This window comes from Botryllus schlosseri, chromosome 16 (assembly GCF_051294905.1).
Source record: "Botryllus schlosseri isolate E-star chromosome 16, Bs_hap1, whole genome shotgun sequence".
In the NCBI taxonomy this organism is placed as follows: Eukaryota; Metazoa; Chordata; class Ascidiacea; order Stolidobranchia; family Styelidae; genus Botryllus; species Botryllus schlosseri.
In genome coordinates, this window is record NC_137251.1 from 1,816,119 (window position 1) to 1,837,052 (window position 20,934).

Sequence of the window (20,934 nt, forward strand, 5' to 3'; positions counted from 1 at the left end):
GATCAGGGAGTGGGGTAGATGTAAGTTTGGAATTCTCGCCACGCTAACCCCGACCAAATGCTGTACTAACAATCATGCAGACCGCTGCAGATTGCCTGCAGCTGGGATATTTTATGGGTGCGCCTATACTATAAATTATTTTGCGAGTATTTACTTCAAACTTGCATGTGCCTCATGCCAATGTACCGGAAATGAGATGATATGCATGGAGCAGGGGCGGGCAACTTCTCCAGTTGGCGGGCCGGAAATAGGGAAATTAGGTACTTGGCGGTCCGGAATGCTGAATGGATAAATTATTCGCCCATGTATACAAGGAATAAATCGTATTTATTGAATGTATTTTATCGACAGCAATGTCACTTCAAAGCCATTTCTCGCCGATAATGACTACAAGGTTGATTTGAGAATAGGATCGTCATACAGGCACCGCCGTGTGTGGTTCTTTCTGATCAAATAACTCACGGTGCAATCTTTAATTAAGATTTCAAAGCGTTTGATAAGCCCGGTACCCAAAATTTACCAAGAATAAATTCATTAGGGTTCAGCACCTCGTAAATGCCGATAATGCAAGTCTTCTCGCTTCGACGAACTTACGCGTAACCTCCACTATCGCACGCTGCACAGTGCGCACACCTATATAATACCATACAGTCACTAAAATTTGAAGTTTAGGCAAGTGATTATGTAAGACGGGAAACTGTCCGCGGGCCGGAAAAAATCTTGTTTCGGGCCGCATCCGGCCCGCCAGCCGTACGTTGCGGGCCCCTTTTATGGACAGTACTAGATAACAATCTTCTCACAATCTCATTTTGCTCGCGGAAGCTGTAGAGTAGACGTACACGGCACCTCACCACCGTGAACTAAACCTCACCAAAACAGACTCTGTAAAACTATTATCAGTACTTAGATTCGCTAGTTTAAGCAATAATGATATCCGAAATATCAATAATATAGGTGCTATAAAAGGTACTATACTTATGATATTGAAGTATTTGAAAGTATGGAAAGTATGGTATGGAACAATGTTGGTATGGTATGGAAAATTGCAAGTATGGTATGGAGAGAGTAAGGCAAGTATGGAGTATGTAAAATTCTCGTTCCATACCATACCATACCATGCCCTGGTTATATATAGGCTGCTAGTTAGTGAATGCAAGAGAGATCCCATAATCTCCACAATCTCCATAATGACGATACTGCTACTGTAATAGGTAGAATTATTATCATCATCGCGAAATGTCGCTTTGCAATGGCGGGTAGGAATACATAATTCGTTGATTGTTTAGTGAAGCCATCACCTAGGACAGTGGTTCTCAACCTTTTTGACCCCGCGGCACACTTTGAAAACGAAAAATATTTCACGGCACACTAGCACAGTGGTTCTGAACTCTTTTGGCTTACGGCACAGGCAAACTACCAGAATGCGTATAGCAGCAACCATAGAGGTGGTCACTGACGAAGTACTACTACCTTTTCGGAGCACTCAGGTAGGCTTTTCTCTGCTTGAGTTTTCTTTTATCTCAGCGGACATCTCACAAATACGTATGCAAATGGTATCATTAGACATGGGAATCGTTTACAATTCTTCCCAAACATTTCTTTACTATTTTATTGCAGGCCGGAAGAATAACTTTCTCCACTTCCGTTGGAGGTTTTGAATTATCCGCTTACCACATAACTGGCCTGCTGAGATCTCGTTTAAACTTTAGGTTGAGCTTAATTTCATGAGATTGGCCTGACAATAAAGTCTGTCCACTAACGCATTGTCGATGTAATTAACCGTCGCATCGAAGAGTCCAGTCGCGATCGCCACTAACCGATACAGAGGCGTAGAAGTGTATTATGTCAAACGCATTTCCACGCAGATCGTGTAATGGCACCTGCGGGGATAGTATACCTCAATAGTGTTGCTGGCAGCCACCCACAGTTGAATTGCAGCTCCAACAAACCGGAATAATAAACCTCTGTAACTGATATAATTTTATTAACTTTATTTTCAATTCTTGAATTTGTCGCCTGCAACATAACTTTGCGCCCTGAGCCTACATTTTTCCTCCAGCGCTGGCACGCTCCCTAACAATCGCAATGTCAATGGCTATGTTGGTAATTCTAATTTGTAAACGTGAACATCACCTCCAAATGAGTTCATTTTTCGATGGTGAGAATGCCTTCCTAGGTGTTAGAGGTTTATTTAGGCTGCTACTCGTCCTCCGATCCGTAAAAGCAGTGTCTTACAAATAGTGGGGGCCGTGCTATAAGTTGGCATCTCAGGAATCAAAATAAGTAATGTCGGTATGGTGTAAAATGATCATCGATTACAAAGACATGGCAAGAATACGACTACAAATAGAAACAGAAAAAGGTCATCAACCTGCGTCATGTCCCTGTTCTGCATCCGGTTCTGATGTGGGGTGAATGGGGGGTGACAAGTATAAGGTGAACACCTTCAGCCACACCTCAATATTAATGCTGCTATGCGTTGGCAAACTAGCTTATCACCCCCATTGACGGTGGAGGCCCCCAGTTTGATTCATGGCAGTGCAGTAGCAAGTTACGAAGAATCGCATGATTTATTAGATTCTCCGCCCCTATACGTTGCTGTGCTCGGAGCGTCTTTACAATATGAAGCCCAGAGAAAGACCCAATCCATGACCTAATGGGGATGTCAGATTGAGACGCGGTCGCCTCAACATCCTTATATCTGTTCACTGCATCGTATTGTGCATCGCGTGTCTTGATCGGGTAAATTCAATAGAAAACCCAACAATGACACACTCGAAATTTGGCTTTTTCTTATACTTCGACATAGTTTACCACATTTGCTCGCGGCACACCTGAGCAGTCCAATTGGCACACCGGTTGAGAACCACTGACCTAGGAGACAATCGGCACGGTCATTATCGGGAATAATTAGACGTAGGAATGGTACGCAGTTTCTATAGATAACTTGAAATCTATAGTTGTTCCAGTTTGTTAAATCATGAGATTAACACTAACTTTATGCGCCGCGATCAATTGGTTTCCTTAATCCTGGGTTGATAAATCCTGACGAACGCGCTAATCAACTTTATTGCTAATCCAACTTTATTATCTTCGCCCTAAATGTATCAACTGAGGCAATTAAAGAACATAGTACTCCCATAAAATCAATATCTTCCGTCGCTTTGGCAACAATTTCGACGAGGACTTACCAGGGAACATAAACTTACGCCTTAACGGTCGAGACCAGACCGGACAATGTATTCGGCGTTTGAGTATCGCTACTTTGATATTGAGCTGAGTGTAAAACAGGTTTCTATACTTGCTACAAATATTACCCCATTAACAAGTTATACACTATACAGCAGTGGCCAACACCTCAATCGCACGGATTTGATTTTAATGATGCAGGAAAGATATGAAGTCAAGATTGACGCCGTACGCCTGCTAGATTTTTCGCTGACTACGTATTTTGCTCGTGATGTTTTTGATTGCGGGTCACACTCACAACAGAGAGTCACTAAATATTCACAAACGGAAACCTGGATATTTCGAGCAAACTTTTGTAACAAAGCAAGTAAAACATTTGAGATTGTCAAGGTGCATGCTCGTTTAGTGTTGATTTTTTAATGTTGCCAGCGTCATGCATAGAGTGGCCCGCAGTTAAAATGCAATAAATATGAACCAAAGATGTTGTAATGAAGTGAAAATTGTAATATATGAAAAAGGTTCACAGTGTAGAAGTAGAACCTACCAAGGTTCTGTTGTGAACGCGAACCTCTAAATTTCCGAGGTTCACACACAGAACGCGAACGTGAACCTCACGTTCACAACATCCTTAATAGCGAGCTGATGATTTCTCATGACACGCTGAATGATTTGATGCGCATTATTATAATCATTTTTCTTGCAAAAAGTGAAGCAAAAGTTTTCAACATGGAAAAATCTCGAAGTTGAATCCAAATTATTTCGTAAATCAACATGAAGTAGGGTCTTCTGGGATAGATTTTATTTTTCTTCAAAATTTTCTCCGTACTTCCCACGTATAGTCCATATTTGGCCCGTGGGCTGTAAAATACCCAGGTCTGCCCTATGCTAACGTACAAGCATTCGGAGAACCCCTAATTTTCAGTGAGTCACAAAACAATAGTCTACCACATCCATACGTGTGGGACTACCAGTAAAGCTAGTCAGGCAAACTTGTACAAACTACCCATTTGGTTAGTTGATGGTCAACTAACTAACGGTGTTTTGAGTAGTTGTAGTTCTAGTTGTAGTTGCGGATTTTTAAAATCGATTAGTTCTAGTTCTAGTTGCACTTTTTGAAAATCCAGTAGTTTGTACAAGTCTGATATGTGGTGGTAATGCATTCCAGATGATAGGTCCCGAGTAGTCGATAGATCTCTTAGTTGGGCTGGGTTATCACACGTTTTTGCAAATTTGGCGGTTTCGCGGACCCCATTATATTGCTTCACGGACACCTAGCGGTCCGCGAAACCCCGGTTGAGATCTGCTGATCTATTGTTTTTGTAGTTTGCTAAAATATGTATTCATAGATGATTATTATTACAGCTTTTCGGATCGGGTCTATAGGTCATTCAAGAATCCGGCCCAGGAATCGGATCGTATAGAATCGCAGAAAAAGGATCGATCGCCATCTCCATTCGGGAAGACTTGTTACTTTCGACTTCATTTCTACCACTCAAGTCTCGCAAACTACTCTTTTGTATTTCGCACAGAGACTTTTGCAAGAGACTTTGCAATCGAACCACTTATTTTACTTGTTCTGCCCCCAACTTGACCCAAAACCTGCGACATTTATCGTTTCGAGAATTTCCTATCACTTTCCGTCAACCATGGCTTTTGTTTCAAAATTGGAACGACTTCACGCTATTCCACTGCAACTTTGGAATCAATGATAGCACATGATAGCGGTTTCCACCCTACTATAGTTAAAAACAATCTCATTCAAATCTCTCAAATCAGTCATTTACGCGGAAATCATGCCTTTGTAACAAAACGAAAATCACACTGATGTTTCAGGGATGGAATGAGATCTTCAATCAGCTTTCTTCGTGTGAACCAGGGCTGTGGAGTCGGTAAATTTTACCACCGACTCCGGCTCCGACTCCGACTCCACACATTTTCAATATACCGACTCCGACTCCTGAGTCTTTAAACGTACCGACTCCGACTCCGACTCCGACTCCTGGGTCTTTAAACGTACCGACTCCGACTCCCGACTCCGACTCCGACTCCAGCATTATTACCAATTTACCTCGAAAATTATATGCTGCATTGTCGGTTGAATGACTAACATATGCAAACATATGATTACCTGTGGCATGCTGACTTGTTTCATTGTGGCACAGCTCGAATTATCCACTCCACTATGCAATTAACATGAAATAAGGATTTGCTAAATATCCTTCCTTATTCAAGTTTTTATAACACGGACTCTCTAATATCCTGAAATGTATGAATCATTCAAATATGGCAGATATCCAATCCTGTATAATAAAAATGTAGATAAAAAATCCAAATGTAGCTCTTGTGTATGACTCAGCAACTAATAAAGAAATTGAACCTACTAATTTTGTCCTTACACACTATCCTGATTACAAGCACAAACACTCTTACTACTAGTAATAGACATTGGTCATAAATGGAATTTAGTCAAGTAGTCAAAGACCATAGCCTATGTCTAGTCTACATGTACTTAATCAAGTATTCAAGGATTGGGACTTGCAGTCTTTCTTAATCATTTGTTCGACCCAAACAGCTAAGCTGCACTACAAATATTTTTAATTTTGTCAAATGGGAAGCATCGTTTGGTCATATTTACATATTTTTACAATTTTACAAAACCAGCCGATGCATTTTCTCTGTCACAGTATCATGGTATAATTCCAAAAATTGCATCAATTTTGACTGCATCGCGAAAGCGCATCTTGCGATTTTCTTCCCCTCTGCAACTGAGTTGTAATTTGCAAGTGCTGTCTTTTATCTATATCAGGGGTGGGCAACTTTTTCGGCGAAAGGGATACCTGAGATTTACGAACCATTGCGCGGGCAACGGGGATGTTGATAACCTTTTTTTAGTCGTCGATAGGAGCGAACCTAATTATGAAACATTACTACACTCTAAAATTGACAACATTATGTCATCCAACTGTGCAGTGCGCAATCAGGCCCTGGTCGCGCGAAGCGCGAATTTTTTTTGCAAGATAGCGACTGAATTAGGCTATAGCTATATCAATAAATATGTCGCTAACATACATTGGGGGTCGCATCTGTATACCAATGGGCTCATTTGGCAAGGACAGGATTATTCGACGCCTGGACATAGCAAAATCGACGGTATCAGTGAACATGCCTCTATGATTTTGTGCAAATGTTTTGTCGACGATCTCGCTGCGAGTGCACAAGCGAAGCCGTATCTCCTAATTGCGAATATAGTTAGACTCAATTCCGTGAAGAATATGTATTTATAATTTTCAAAAGGGGGCTCAAATACTGAATGCAAGAAATCTAGTGACAATGAATCATGCGAAGTACCGAGAAAAATTTCAAGTCAAATAAATCTGCTATGAAATATTCTACTTCATGGTCATATACGAAGATCTGGGATAAATGTGGCTGACCCCTGGATACGTCAATGCCTCAGAACTGTTGTTTTAGTCATCATCAAATTTCGCGGTCATGCTAACCAAATTTTGGTTGGCCTTGCAATTGTACCTGATGCCATTAATAATTTCGAGAATTACCTCGCAGGCCACACCTAACCTTCTCGTGTGCCAAATTTGGCCTGCGTGCCACGGGCTGGCCGCACCTGATCGGTATGGTTAATAATAACAGTGATTGGTGGTACATAAAAATTATATTGAAAATTCTTTGAAAGCAAATGTTTTCATATTAGATAAGTTGGAGTCCGACTCCGACTCCAGTCAGTATTTTCCCACCGACTCCGACTCCGACTCCGACTCCAGCTATTATAGTTTTCACGACTCCGACTCCGACTCCGACTCCATCAAGCGAAAATTACCCCGACTCCGACTCCGACTCCACCGACTCCGACTCCGACTCCACAGCCCTGGTGTGAACATTAAAAAGTTCCTCGAAGAATTTCATTGCTTTGACAGTAAGGTCGTTCTCGACTTCGGGCTGTTCGGATGTTAGAGCGGCATCCTGTGGAGAGAAATAACAGTTGCGCCATAAGCAAAACTAAACAAGCCCTTCTACAAAAGTAGGCGGGACAAAACTATTGTTCCGTCAGAGAACATGAATGTGAGAAGCAAACCTGGATGTTGAACCGGCCTTCGAAGAAGAAGCTACTTATCCTGATGACGTCATCGCCCACGCTCATCATCACGCCCCACGCGTCCAGATCCTTAACAATGTTCGCACGACGTGAGCCCTGGGACACGGTGACGTCATAACAAACGGACGCGTCACGCCGCTTCGCGTCACACGTCATCGACGGTATGACGGCACCGGCTTCGCACCACAACACGTGACAGGCAACGTGAGCGTGACTGACCTTGCAATGTAGGTTTCCGGTCCACGCTGCGATCCGAGGATGCCCGAGCAACGAACGGAGCGCGCCAGCTGAGATATTGTCCCAACACACTTTCCTCACCTGATGCAGTTTCATTATAGTTTCGTTGTCGTCCTCCCGGGAGGGATGACGTCAGAAATTGACTCACGTGAACTGGCTCCTTGAGGCATCTCGCGATGACGTCCAACGTCTCGTCGTCGATCTCGCAGTCCCGTAAGTCCAACTTCTTAAGTCCTCGACTCCTCGCAACGAGCGTTCCAACGACGTGAGCTTCGTCATGACTCAACGTGAAGTCGATCGCCTCGATGCGGTCAACACGTTTCATGAGATCGTCGTCGTCTGATTCGTAGATCGCCATGTAAATTTCCATGTTGTCGTTCCATGTTTCCATGTCCCATGTGGCCGTATGCTCGAGCAGCGATCGGAGCGACCGAGTGAGAATACGCTGTTTGACCATTTGATCCGGGACTGTGACGCAATAAGTAATGCAGTTGTGAATGTTCGTCCGATACTCCTGGTTACTGATTATCGCTAATTTGCACTGCTCAGCGTCGATAATAAGAAAAAGTGTCTTGACATTTCAAAAAGACGGGAGTTCTAGTTTTAAATGAAAAACTCACTGGCTACGCAGCTAGTGTTTTAATACCTACAACGCGCTGGTTAATGTCAGCCCGGGGTCTACAGCCTACGTAGGTCCTGATCAGCCAGTCGAATTTGTTCGTGAAGTGGTGCAATTTTTTTTTATCCAGGTGTTATTGCAGAAAGAGCAATATGGGCGCATGCCGCAACCTTATTAATAGAAATCTCGATGGTTTGAAATTCTATCGATCCGAACTCGTGTATTCGTTCGCCTGGTCGATGTTGTCAACGAGGTCGCTTCGATTGTATGATTGCTAATCATGAATTACAATTTATTGGTGTGTTTTAAGTACTAGTTCGTCGTCGCCGAGCGCGCGCATTGATCAATGGTAAACGTTGTCATCCACACAATATCACAGACTCGCTAATTGACAGCGCAGACGGCGGGCCTTTAAGCATTTTTATGGGGTGCCCGCCACCCCATAATTGTGTCATGGGGTGGCTGCGCCACCCCGCCACCCTGTAACTCGGCGCCTATGTGTTGAAGTATAAAACCAAGTGTAGTAATGCCTTATATTTTTCGAAAATAAAGCTATACATTATATGGCATTTTTACGATCTGCCATATTTTTAATTACCGTATCGTATACCAATTGCGCAAAGTTTTAAAGCAGTATCCGGCAAAACTTCTCCGTATTGCTCTTCGACTGAACTGGGGGCCTTACAATATGGGAGAGGGCTCCATGCCATGAAATTCTCTAAAACGGGGTGTTCGAGTAAACAAAGGATTAGTATCGCATTTCCCTATCAATACTATCATTTACATCCCATTATGTGGACGACTGCTTATTCTGTCAAAAATTGACAATTCCTGCGATGCATCAATATGAATCAAGCTCCTCTACACCTTCCGCATAACTCTAATTGCAGCTTTTGGCAGTCCATGCGAGCAAATTACTATCGTTTTCACAACTACTTAATGACTTCAGTAGATTTAAAGTACCTTTACTCGTACTTGAGTAGATTTTTTCGTTCTTGAGGAGGAATAGAGTTCTATCTTTCTATATAGGCCTATACATTACAAATAAACTTATCGCAATATGGAGGCTAAATTTAACAATAACTCACTTTTAGAAAGTTGATCCGTTGATTGTTCGTAAACGAGTCCGGAAACAAATCTGCGAACGACCAACCATCGATATTCGTGGAGATGTTTTTCGTCGAATCGATAGAATTTTCTGGCTGTCATATGAGCTATAAAGCTTGCTGCAAGGAACTCTTGTATGCTTTGATGGCAGAAGAAGAAGATGAAATCACCCTCCATCAAATGTCGACTGAGCAGATTGTTATCGGGAACCTTCATAATCAAGTCCTGAACCTCTTCGGTAGACAAACCTAACTTCTGCAAATCCTCCGCATAAAATACGACTCGCCCTTCTTTCATTCCTCGATAAGCCATTTCCCTCAATTTTAATAAGATTTTGTCTATTTTGTCACGCTGTCGGATGTTTTCGACGCGCTGAAGAGCTGAAATGATTCTTCTGTACAGTTCGGTAACTGTAGTAGGTGGAGGTCTCTTCGGATCTCTTGCCATTACAACTGCTGTTAAAATTAGGAACACGGGAACTGACACCAAGTTGAGTAGCCTGGGCGATATACTACGAATACTTTCCCAGGCCTCAGCACCACCTTCTCCGATTAAAATCACGAACAGTTTTTTTGCGTCATTTGGCGTTAATCCTGAGAGAGTAATGATGTCGCTCGGTCGTGCCTCCGCAGGTAACTCTGACACTCTAAATTCACGTGATGCGAAGACGATTTTCGCCTGGGGAAACAGATTACCTGAGAGTATGTTGTACATGATCGTTGCTGTATCGGCATGGGAGAATGGGTTAATTTTATCGTAATTTGTACCTTTGTCTATCTTCCACGTAGCCTGATCTAGACCGTCGAAATATAAAACTGCATTCGTTTGGTTATCCCGCAACCACTGATAAGCCTTTTGCTCATCTGACTCATTTCTGAAAAGTCCCCCGAAGAGAAATGTAGATGGTGTCACATCACCAGCGTACCGGATGGTTTTCAATTCGATAAAACGTATCATTTTCGAGACTACTTGATTGGAGCCTTGTGTTAGGGAGGCTGTATCGAGTGATTTTCTCGCTAATCTACGTATGAGAGTGGTTTTCCCAGATCCCGCAGACGCAACAATGCCTATGACCGAATGTTCGTCTGGGTGTGAGGAATTAGTTTCTCCGGTTATTGACATCATAAGCTGGTCTAACAACAATGTATTATCATCTTTCTCTTTGTGTCCGTGAAAGCCTACTTCTTTTATCAATTGAGTTTGGTAATTTCCTTTGAAGTAATCCTCAACTTGAACCTTTCTCATCCGAGGGTTAACTTGGAAGTCCGGCCGGTGCAGACGCTCAGTCTTGAAATCATCAAGAATTTTGTCGTTAGTCTTCTGTCGTGTGTTGGCGTTGACGATGTTTATTAGTGCCGAATACTCTTCTGCAATACAGAGATTACTTGCAGTTATTATTATATAACAGACACACTCACAGACTCACTGCCCAGACCCTTGGATAGCGGTGAAAAAAGGCCATCACTTCATATTTTTGTGCGTAAGTTAGATTTTCTGTGCACGGAGACCGTGTCAGCACAGCGCATTTGCGCACGTGCGAAGCTTAGAGGAAACCTTGATTATGGGACTATCCGAATAACGGCCTACCTCTCATTCAACGTCACCACTGTTATCTTTCGATAGATGTGATCGGATTTTAAATAATACAAATATTCAAATCCGCAACCTCTCATGAATTATGTAATGAAAATGGAAGTTATGAGAAATTCATTGTCCAAGGCGAATTCTAAATCCAAACATAAGAATGTTGTGAATCTCAATCCGGACAAATTCTTCAAATCCACTTTGATGCAAATAATAATCATGTATGAGTATGAGTATCTTTGACTGGTAATATTATTATAGTTTTTATTCAGAGTAACACTGCAAATACACGCATAATACGGGAGAATCTTACCCCTGAGTAAACGAACGAGATTGAAGTAAACTTATGAAAATTGAGTAATAAAGTCAAATTTTTATTACTATGCAATGCATGAAGAGGTAGAAATGATTGAAAATGAAGAATCGAAATTACGAAAATTGTGCTGTGATTGTGGTGAATCCTTGTGTTCCATTGTCTCGTCATTTACATTTAGTTAATCAATTGTTACTTGATCACCGATCTTCTCCTTTAGATATCGTGTCGCCGTTATTTTGTCGTTTCGTGGTACCTTAGTTGCTGGCCTAGTTGTATTGCGTATAGTGCTCGTTTACAGTTAATAAAAGCCTTGGTTATTGAGTGTAATAAAAGTCGTCACAAGTTTGTCATTTATTCTAGTGGTCCATTCAAAGTCTTCCAAAGAATAAACTATATGCACAGTATGGGGCTGTTCAAAAAGAACATTTTTTCCGGATTCCGGAGATATTTACCGGGAGAAATAAAAGTAAGAAGTAGTTATCGTCAGTACTTAATTAGAAGTAGAAGTAGCTATTAACAATTCAGTAGGGCAGTAATTATTCTAGGCTTAGGTCTACTTGAAAACTAAAAAACAAAAAGAACAAGTAGAAGTAGCCTACAGGAGTATAAATTCATCATTACTTGAGGTAGTATTGAAAGTAGGCAGTACTTCGAAAAGTAGAAGTTCTTCATTGCTGACCATCTCTGATACCCACTTCTAGGTTTTATAGACGTATAACAATCAGAAACCAAGTACAATTGATCAGAAAACCAGTGCCTGAAAGGTTGGCCACGAATAGATATAGTTGATCTTAAATTTTATAAGCAAACCGCTTCCTCGATGCGACTAAGGACGTAATTTTTAGGCTCGGGGTATATATTGGTGTTCCGACGTTGTTGCTGTTTAGATTTCGGAATAAGTGAGACGATAGTAATTTACTATTACTAGTTATTACAAATTATGAGCTGTTCATGATGTATTGCGCTATCACAGGAGAGCCCTGGCCAACTTTCCCCTCACTTTTTCTTGCGCGCTGTTATTAAACTATTAATATCCGAATTCCATGACTTTGTGCGTACAAATACTTCAGAATTAGTCATTGATGAACATGGTTAGTAAATGCACATTTCATTCATAAAAGGTTTTCACAATTTTCTTTTTTCTCATCCTGACGGGGGGAGGCGGTGCTAGACCGCGCGTCACGGAGTTCAACTAACTTGTAACGGAAATGTTTGAGATTTTTCTAGGCTCATCCTGGCCATATCATCCAAGAAAGCGGTGTCTTATAAAAAGCCTAGAAGGGCGTCGTGCTATAATTCGGCAGTGCCGCAATAAAAATGAAAAAAAAACTTTAAATGACCATAGTAGTCGACAATCACCACGAATATGACAATCAAATAAACGAACGAACCTGCACATTCAAATTCCGATTTTGACGCTTGAAAATCCGATACCAGCTTGCGAAGCGCAACTGATGGGTTGCAGTCTCTATTCTTTCGATGCGACTTCCAAAATTGGAGCATTTGAAACTTTTGTTCGCGTATGTCGTGCCTATAGTTAGTCGTTATATCGTCAATTTCACTGTCCGGGATATTCAATTTCCGGCGTGCAAACTCAAGCCAATCTGTATTCTTGATTTTAGCTATTTCCTCGTAGCACACATCGGCAAAATTATCGGCGCTCCCTCCCGATGACATTGCAGCGCAATATCCCTCTGTCCAAAGGCCTGGTAATAAGGATAAAACTAACCAAAATATTCAGCTTTAATGCGCTGAGAGGCCTATGTAACAACATACATTGTTCTCAGCTGTGAAACACATATCATATTTTGTCATCTTATGAGATCTGGGGATTTAACAGCAGAGAAGTCATATGTTCAATGTTCAATCTTCATACATGAGCGCCAAATCTCGGTATGCTAGATATGCGTGTGAATATTGTGGGTGTTCACTGTTCAGCATACCCGCAATTTCATCATAAACACAACCTTGTTGGCCGATTGTGCGGTTCGAAAATAATGATCAATATGTATTACGCGAAATGGGAGAGAGAATAAAAACGTGATTTCGTTGCACATGTCGATATGACGAGCACGAGCCGGGAAATCCCATCTCATCGTTGCTATGAATCAATTGAGAAAATACTCGTTCTTTCGTGATAGTTCTTTAATCGGACCGCGAAATTCGACAGTGTTAGTAAGTATGCAATTAGGCATGCGAATTGGAATTCGTTACTGCGCATGATCGTCATTCACTCCAGTAAGGATTTTCGAGCGTGAATAGGGGATGGCAGAAGAGTAGCTCAAAACGACGTCACACTCTGCGAACAGTTGTCACGGTGCGAGTTACTCAATGCGATGTCAGGACCCGATGGTATTTCATGTTGGAGGCAAATTACTGATTTGATACGCGGTGCCCAATTTGTAATCTGCTTCGTAAATTCATTCTTGGTGTCTGCGTGATACTGTAGTATTCCCGGATTAACGCGCACTGTGACTTGTAAATGTGCATAGTTTAATTCGTTACGGGCACGGCGCAATGTGCACGGCACAGTGATTAATTAAATTGCAATAATAATGAAACATCATATTCTCCGTGCAATTCGTTATAGGCATGGCGCAATGTGCACGGCACAATGTTTAATTCGATTCGTTTCAACGGATTTCTGAATTTCTTTTATCAGTTTAAGGGAACTTCTACTGTGGAAACGCGCCACAGATCCGTTCATCCTACCCTGCACTACCCTATGTACTGTACATTTAGTTCAGAGACGCACACATTCTTGCAGTAGCGAACTATATCTGGATTTGGCAATCGACTCACGGGCAAGCCCAAATTGGTGATATGAATGTGATAAAAAATCAGAGTATATTTGGCTAAGAGTCGCGCAAGGCGCGAATTTTGTTGCATAAATGAATGAATTTGATCAATGATATTGGTGAGTGTGTAAGCAAGTGGTTTGTTCGAAAATTTACAGCACGTTTAATTATAATTTTGTACATCAATCATGGCATAAGAATATATATTCATGAGCTTATCGGAGATTATTCACTTCGGGCGAGTTCATTTTTATTAATTACTTTGTTGAAAACTACTGCAACCCAACGTTCTCGGGCTATTCTGGTATATATATGGTACTGTATTCATATCATCAAGACAATGCGTGGAGGCATTTAATCGCGCAAAGAGCGCGATTTTTTTTAGTTTGAATCCATCTGCCCGAAAATATTCCACTATTTATAGATTTTACGAATATTCTCGAATAATTTGGGAATGGCATGACCCCATTCGCCCCTGGCAGCGTCAATGTGGTGAACATCACTTGTATTGGAACGTCGCTTTGCCTTGCTAATGCTCATGGTCAAAGTTTTTGCGCCTAAATGCCTGTAGACGGCGACGCGAGCCTCAGCATCACGTGAGACCGCAAACTGTCGGCGGGCCGCACAAAATCCCTTCGCGGGCCGGATGCGGCCCGCGGACCGTATGTTGCCCGCCCCTGCCCTATATGGTTAGGAAACGGTGTGTTGAAAAAACAAATGGTATGAATTATACACCATGTGATCAGTTTGTACTTATCATCGGTTAAAATTCAATTCGCATTTAATTCGGCTGCCCACAAGTTGAAACATTATAAATATTAGTACTGCAATTTACGCGGTCTGAAAACATCCGAAATTATGTGAATATTAGACCAAGCATTATCCGGTTGTACGGACGGTGCGGCCACCTGGCCTGGTAATAAGGGAGCATACCAAACCATCACTCATATTTGTGACAAGTATCTTCACAATAGTATCGGATGTTTCGCAGTGTTTCAAATGTTCAGTCTATTCGCTCACATTTCCCATCTCATCAGAACATTTTAGCCCATTTCAGATCATGACATCCATGCATTATCACCAGTAGTTGCCATATTCAAGTAAAACGACTGACGTTTGATATGTCATAATCGAGCTTTCGGATAGTGGTGAGGCGTACTTCTCAATTGAAGCTTATTGCTATTTACAATGCCTTACTGTGACTACAATCGAATTATTTCACAACAGTTGCAATAAATAGCGAGTACATAAGAGCCTTGAATGTTATCAAACATTCCAGGCCCTTTCACACTTCACTGGTGAATGTAATTATTGAGTCGAATCATGAGGCACAGAAAGACAAAGGCTCCAAATCGTTTGTATGGAACCCAGATCACTATGAAATACTAGATAATGAATCTAAAGATCGCTCAGCAACCGCCGAAGCCTCTACCGCAGGGGTGGGCAATTATTTCCCCCGCGGGCCAAATCAGAAAAATAAATACGTTGGCGGGCCGAGTTAAAAATTGTAGCTATATTCTCCAGCGTATTTTAATTTTATTTCTGAATTACGTTGTTAATTATGCTGCTCCTTGAATATGTTGATATTAGAAAATGAGAATATGACGGTTAATTAAAAAATGTCTATTTGCTGCCATGATTCGAAACAATGTTAAACATGATACATTTTAGCTCTCTTCAAACCCCTATTCACGTTCTTCTATTAAGACTCTAAAGCAGTGGTGAATTATGAAATATGAATTATGAAATATCAAAGTCGGACAATACACAGAGCAACAGCTTTAAGCTCTAGTACAGTGCTCTTCAACCTTTTTCGACGTGGTACACCCTTTAAACGTTTGCTCAAAACTCGTACACCCCTGTTCATTAGGGGTCTTCAAAAATGACTTTTTTTCTCAAATCGTACTGGCTACTTGATAAAATTGTTTGGTTACCACCTAACTTAAGCCTTCACACCAAATTTGGTGCAATTCCAATCAGTAGCCACATTGCTACGGGAGCAGAAAGTTTCTATTTATTATATAAAAATAAATTACGAAAAATTTCAAATTTTTCTGTTCACTCCATGAAAGTATTAGGTTGTGTCTATAAAAACGATGTTCTTCAAATTTGGTTCAATTCCAACAAGTAGAAGCGGAGTTATTGCCGTCAAAAATTTTGGATTTGAACAAAATAGTATTTGGTCACAGATTCTATTCGCAGGTAGTTAGGCCGCCCGCCACGCAAATGGGAATTTATTTCGTGTCAGCCCAAAAACAGCATGACATTACGAACGATAATCAACCTAAATGTAACAGTATTGGGAAGAGAACAGGTAAAGCTACTGCTGCAGAAGCGGTAATTCAGATCAGCGATGATAGCAGGCGCACCAGCCTACTGCGTATCAGGCCTGCCCACACCACACACAGTAGATAGTAGCACGTGGGCTGCAACAGATGTCAGTGACCTCAGATCGTATGCCGCTATACACAGTCTATTGTCGCTAATTTGCATCAATAATAACAAAATACTAAATTGCAAATGTATGGCGAAATATTGGACATAAAATCGGCATTTTAAAACGAAAGGATTTCGATTTCAACACGGAAGCTGTTTCGACCCTGGCTGGCTACCTCACTTCATTTATGTGCATTGCGGTATTTATTAGTCGGGTAGGAAGTACCTATTCAAGAAGTCTGAGCTATCGCGGCGGTTTCCTCAAAAATCATTAAAACACAAATGACTAGCTGAACACATGTTTGTTAACTGCATACTTTCCAATGCCAAACGGAACCATTGGTCTATTGCCGACGGCCAAATGAATAGGAGAAATATTTGCTTATGACATCACAATCAAGCGGTGTACAGAATTATACTGTACTTGAGATAACATCGTACCATATATTGCTAATTAACCCGTGCGTCAACCTGTACTGACCCATAAACCTGCCTTTGTGATCGGCCATCGGCTCATTGCAATTCGGATCTGGTACACCCCTGTACACCCCATCCGAGTGGTACACCCTTTGAAAATTCTGGTACACCCCAGGGTGTACGACCACCCCGGTTGAAGAGCACTGCTCTAGTATATCGCGCGGAGCGCAAAATTTTTTTCAATAAAATTCGGTATCGTGCCATCCTTCTGATGCTTTCACGTCTCCCAGTTCGAGAACCACTGCAATGAAATTAATATGCAATAGTACAAAGCTTATGTTTTCTTGGTCGCTTTTATGTTTATGTTTTTTGGCATGCCCGTTAATCTTTTATGTGTGATAGATATAACGGAGTAATAGTAATCGCGAGCATTGATCGACTTGTCTTACGAGAATTCGTAACAAATTGAAACACATACCGCATAACGCGTAATGTGACAATTGCAACGAGGAATGTTTGAACTAAACTATATGGAAATAGTGTTTTTTTGTGACCTCAATTGCTACTCATACGTTGCCACATTGCCTTTATTTTGAATCTGGATTACGCATGTCAGGTAGCCTACGTATAGACAGCGTATACGTGGCATATAAATGAACAGGCTTTAAAGTGAACGAATTTCCTGTTCATTTGAGACAGCCTATGTTGTTCGTCATTCAAGAAGCAAGTTTTATGTTTTGAATTCGAAGAAATTTTTCGCGGGCCGCATGTGGCCCGCGGGCCGCACTTTGCCCAGGTCTGCTCTACCGTGTATAGCCTACGACTGACAATCACATCGTTCGACTCGCCGACGTTCGATCGATCACGCTTGTCAGTGATGAGCGGATGTGCGGAGTGATGATTTTTGAAAATCCGAATCCGTCCGACAGCGTTAGCCCCTGAGGAAATATCGGTAGGGTGTCTTTGATTTGTACATGTCGCCAATGTCGCCAATGTCACCAATGTCGCCAATGTCGCCAATGTCGACGTCTATCTATTTTGTCAATGTCGCCAATGTCACCAATGTCGGCAATGTCACCAATGTCGTCAATGTCACCAATGTCGGCTATGTCACCAATGTCGCCAATGCCGACAATACCGCCATTGCCGACGATGCCGCTCGGGGGCCGAAATTAGGCCGAGTAAGGATTTTTGGTGACTCGACTCGACTTGAATCAATCTTGGTATTGACTTGACCTGCACTCGGCTACTCAAGTACTTCGACTATCTCGCTACATACAACGCTATTCTAGACGGGAAGACCTGAAGATTGCATGGCCACAAACGCAAATTATTTATAACTAATCATATTATTTACATTATTAGGCAACGTTGAATTGAATAAATGTCATTATCAATGTTATTATCATATAACTAACCATATTATTTACATTATTAGGCCTGTTGAATTGAATAAACGTCGAAGTCTTTATACATTCCAGTGTTAGATTTGCTATGAAAATACACGACCGGAAGTAGTTTGTTTTTCATTTCATTGACATGATAACGACATCAATATCCCGACCGTTTTACCAGGATGCTGTGCGTCTCTTGAGCACGTAACTCCAAACGCTCTAACCGTAGTTATCGTGTTGGTTTCCGCCGGTACGACTCTTATCCTCCTGGAATCGCGTTTTAAGATTTTCCGAACATTCTCAATTGATACAAACGTTGGGGTGATATACCATTACTTATGGACAAGCAGAAATCCAGCGAATTGCGGATGACGATAGGTATTTTTGCCGATCTTTGTCAGATAACCCTATCTTACCGCCGGGCATGATGGTCAATAGCAATTGGTGATGTTTGATCTGTTAACGAATGTTGAAACAGACAAACAGGTGAACCCATTCCGTGATTCTGAAAAGTCCTCTTTGATCCCGATCCGGGACCGAACTCGATAACTATATGATTCAGTCCATTTAGGGATACCCTACTCCTACTATTGCAGAGAAGATTACGATTATGACGATACTGTAGGGTGATCGATTCAGGAGACTCTCTGACTGGTGGTTAACCAACTCAATATTAAAGAAATATTGTTATGCAGATGCGCCAATCGGTAGCACATCATCAACCGTTTATAATGGACTTTGAAAATTTAGCGCAATTAATTGATATAATGATGCAGCGGGTGGGCGCAGCATTGTTATCACGTTGTTGCAAGTTGTTATTACTTGACCTCCCGTCAGGTTTTTCACAAAAGTCAAAATATATTATTGTAATTCTCTAAACGTACGAAAAAAAATTGTGAGACGCACACGATTCCAAAGGTATTTTTTTATCTGAAGAAAAATTTGGTACTTATCACCTGTTGGTCTTTTACACCACGGCCAATAATGGCGTAAGTAGAAATGAAAAGCAGTCACTGATGGCGTACGTCTTGGTTAAAAATACATAATACCGTTCAAAATCGCGTCGCGGGCAACATGTGACGCAATCTCGGCGACGACGAACTATGTTCGCAAATAAAAATATCCAAGTAATTATATCGGAATCTGCTTTGTATATGACAGCGATTTCAAGTTTCAAGTCAGGCCTTTCTTATCTTTTGATAACTCGAGCCTTGACACACATCTTCTGAACGTTATGTTTTAGCATTAGCGGATATCAATTAGGCTAGGCCTACGCCTATTACGGTTTGAGGCGAACCGCGCAGATTCGATGTTATTCAATTTCAAGATGTCACTCAACTTATTCAACGGTAGAGTTGATGGAGAGGACAAGTGAATGACGTGTCCACGGCCGCACAAATTTCCTTCTATGGCCGCTGGTTGGCCACCCCTGGTTTACGCGAATGCCATGACGAGGAGCCCAGATAAACCTCCAAAACATTAGGTAGGAATAGCGAGGAGTCTAGATAAACCTGCAACACTTAGGTATAGGAATTCTGGAGCCAACCTCGGTCGGCCCCCTCTGTGTAAGAGTATGGATGGTATGGATGATATGGAAATTTCAAATTTTGATAAAAGTTGGCCTCTACCGTCAACACGAAATCTTTCGTCTTTTCGCGCTTACAACAGGCAAATGCCATAAACTTTTGTTAGATAATCTTGCTTTGCTCGAAATATAATCGAGGTGACAGGTTTCGTGTCTTCGGGAGACGCAGTCCACACTTCATTTGGGGGCATTGGAGTCAAAAGATAAGTTCACAGACAGAGCACTATCTGACACCAATGGAATGCGCAATAGTGTACTTTTTTGCCAGCGTACCCACGCCCGGTCGTGTATTTCCCTCGCGAATCCTACACTGGAATGTATAAAGACTTCGACGTTCATTCAATTCAACGTAGGCCTAATAATGTAAATAATATGATTAGTTATAAATAATTTGCGTTTGTGGCCATGTAATCTTCAGGTCTTCCCGTCAAGAATCGTGTAGTATGTAGCGAGATAGTCAAAGTACTTGAGTATAGCCGAGTGCAGGTCAAGTTAATACCAAGATTTATTCAAGTCTAGTCGAGTCCCCAAAATCCTTACTCGAGTCATTACAGTATCCTAGTTTCGGCCCCCGAGCGGCATCGTCGGCAATGTCGGCATTGTCGGCAATGTCGGCACTGGCGACATTGGTGACATAGCCGACATTGGTGACATTGGTTACATTGCCGACGTTGGTGACATTGCCGACATTGGTGACATTGGTGACATTGGTGACATTGGCGACATTGGTGACATTGGCGACATTGACAAAATAGATAGACGTCGACATTGGCGACATTGGCGACATTGGTGACATTGGCGACATGTACAAATCAAAGACACCGATATCGGTACGACTACGAAGAACCCAACCCCAGAATCCGAAGAATCTCGTCAAGTATCCGAAACATCCATATCGGTAGAGGTCGGCTATTAAACAACACTGTCGAAGAATCCCAAATGTACACCTCCACTGAGAATAGTTCTGCACTAGAATATCACTAGTAATATCTCTGAAACAGAAAGAAAGGAAAATAAATCGAAAATTGTACTGCCAAGCATAGGAAGGAACTAGCAAGGGTAGCACATAGAGACAACACCATTACCTTGAAACTATGTAAATGAAGTCCATCTCCCTTGGGAGGTATTGCAACTAAGACCA

The 20,934-nt window shown here is 41.7% G+C and overlaps 1 protein-coding gene across 2 annotated transcripts in view; it reads right to left on the minus strand.

Moving 5' to 3' along the window:
* Positions 1 to 9,171: 9,171 nt before the first annotated feature.
* The window catches only part of LOC145458854 (protein NLRC5-like), a 134,171-nt gene continuing 122,408 nt past the window's right edge, over positions 9,172 to 20,934 (minus strand). The window contains exons 2-3 of one of the 2 annotated variants that reach the window (XM_080337354.1): positions 12,555 to 12,945; positions 9,192 to 10,630 (exon numbers count right to left, since the gene is read on the minus strand). In XM_080337354.1, coding sequence (XP_080193480.1) covers positions 9,207 to 10,630; positions 12,555 to 12,840 — 1,710 coding nt within the window. In that variant the 5' untranslated portion in view covers positions 12,841 to 12,945 and the 3' untranslated portion in view covers positions 9,192 to 9,206. Of the gene's footprint in view, positions 10,631 to 12,554; positions 12,946 to 20,934 lie in introns of both variants that reach the window. The other variant, XM_080337355.1, reaches the window with a different exon arrangement.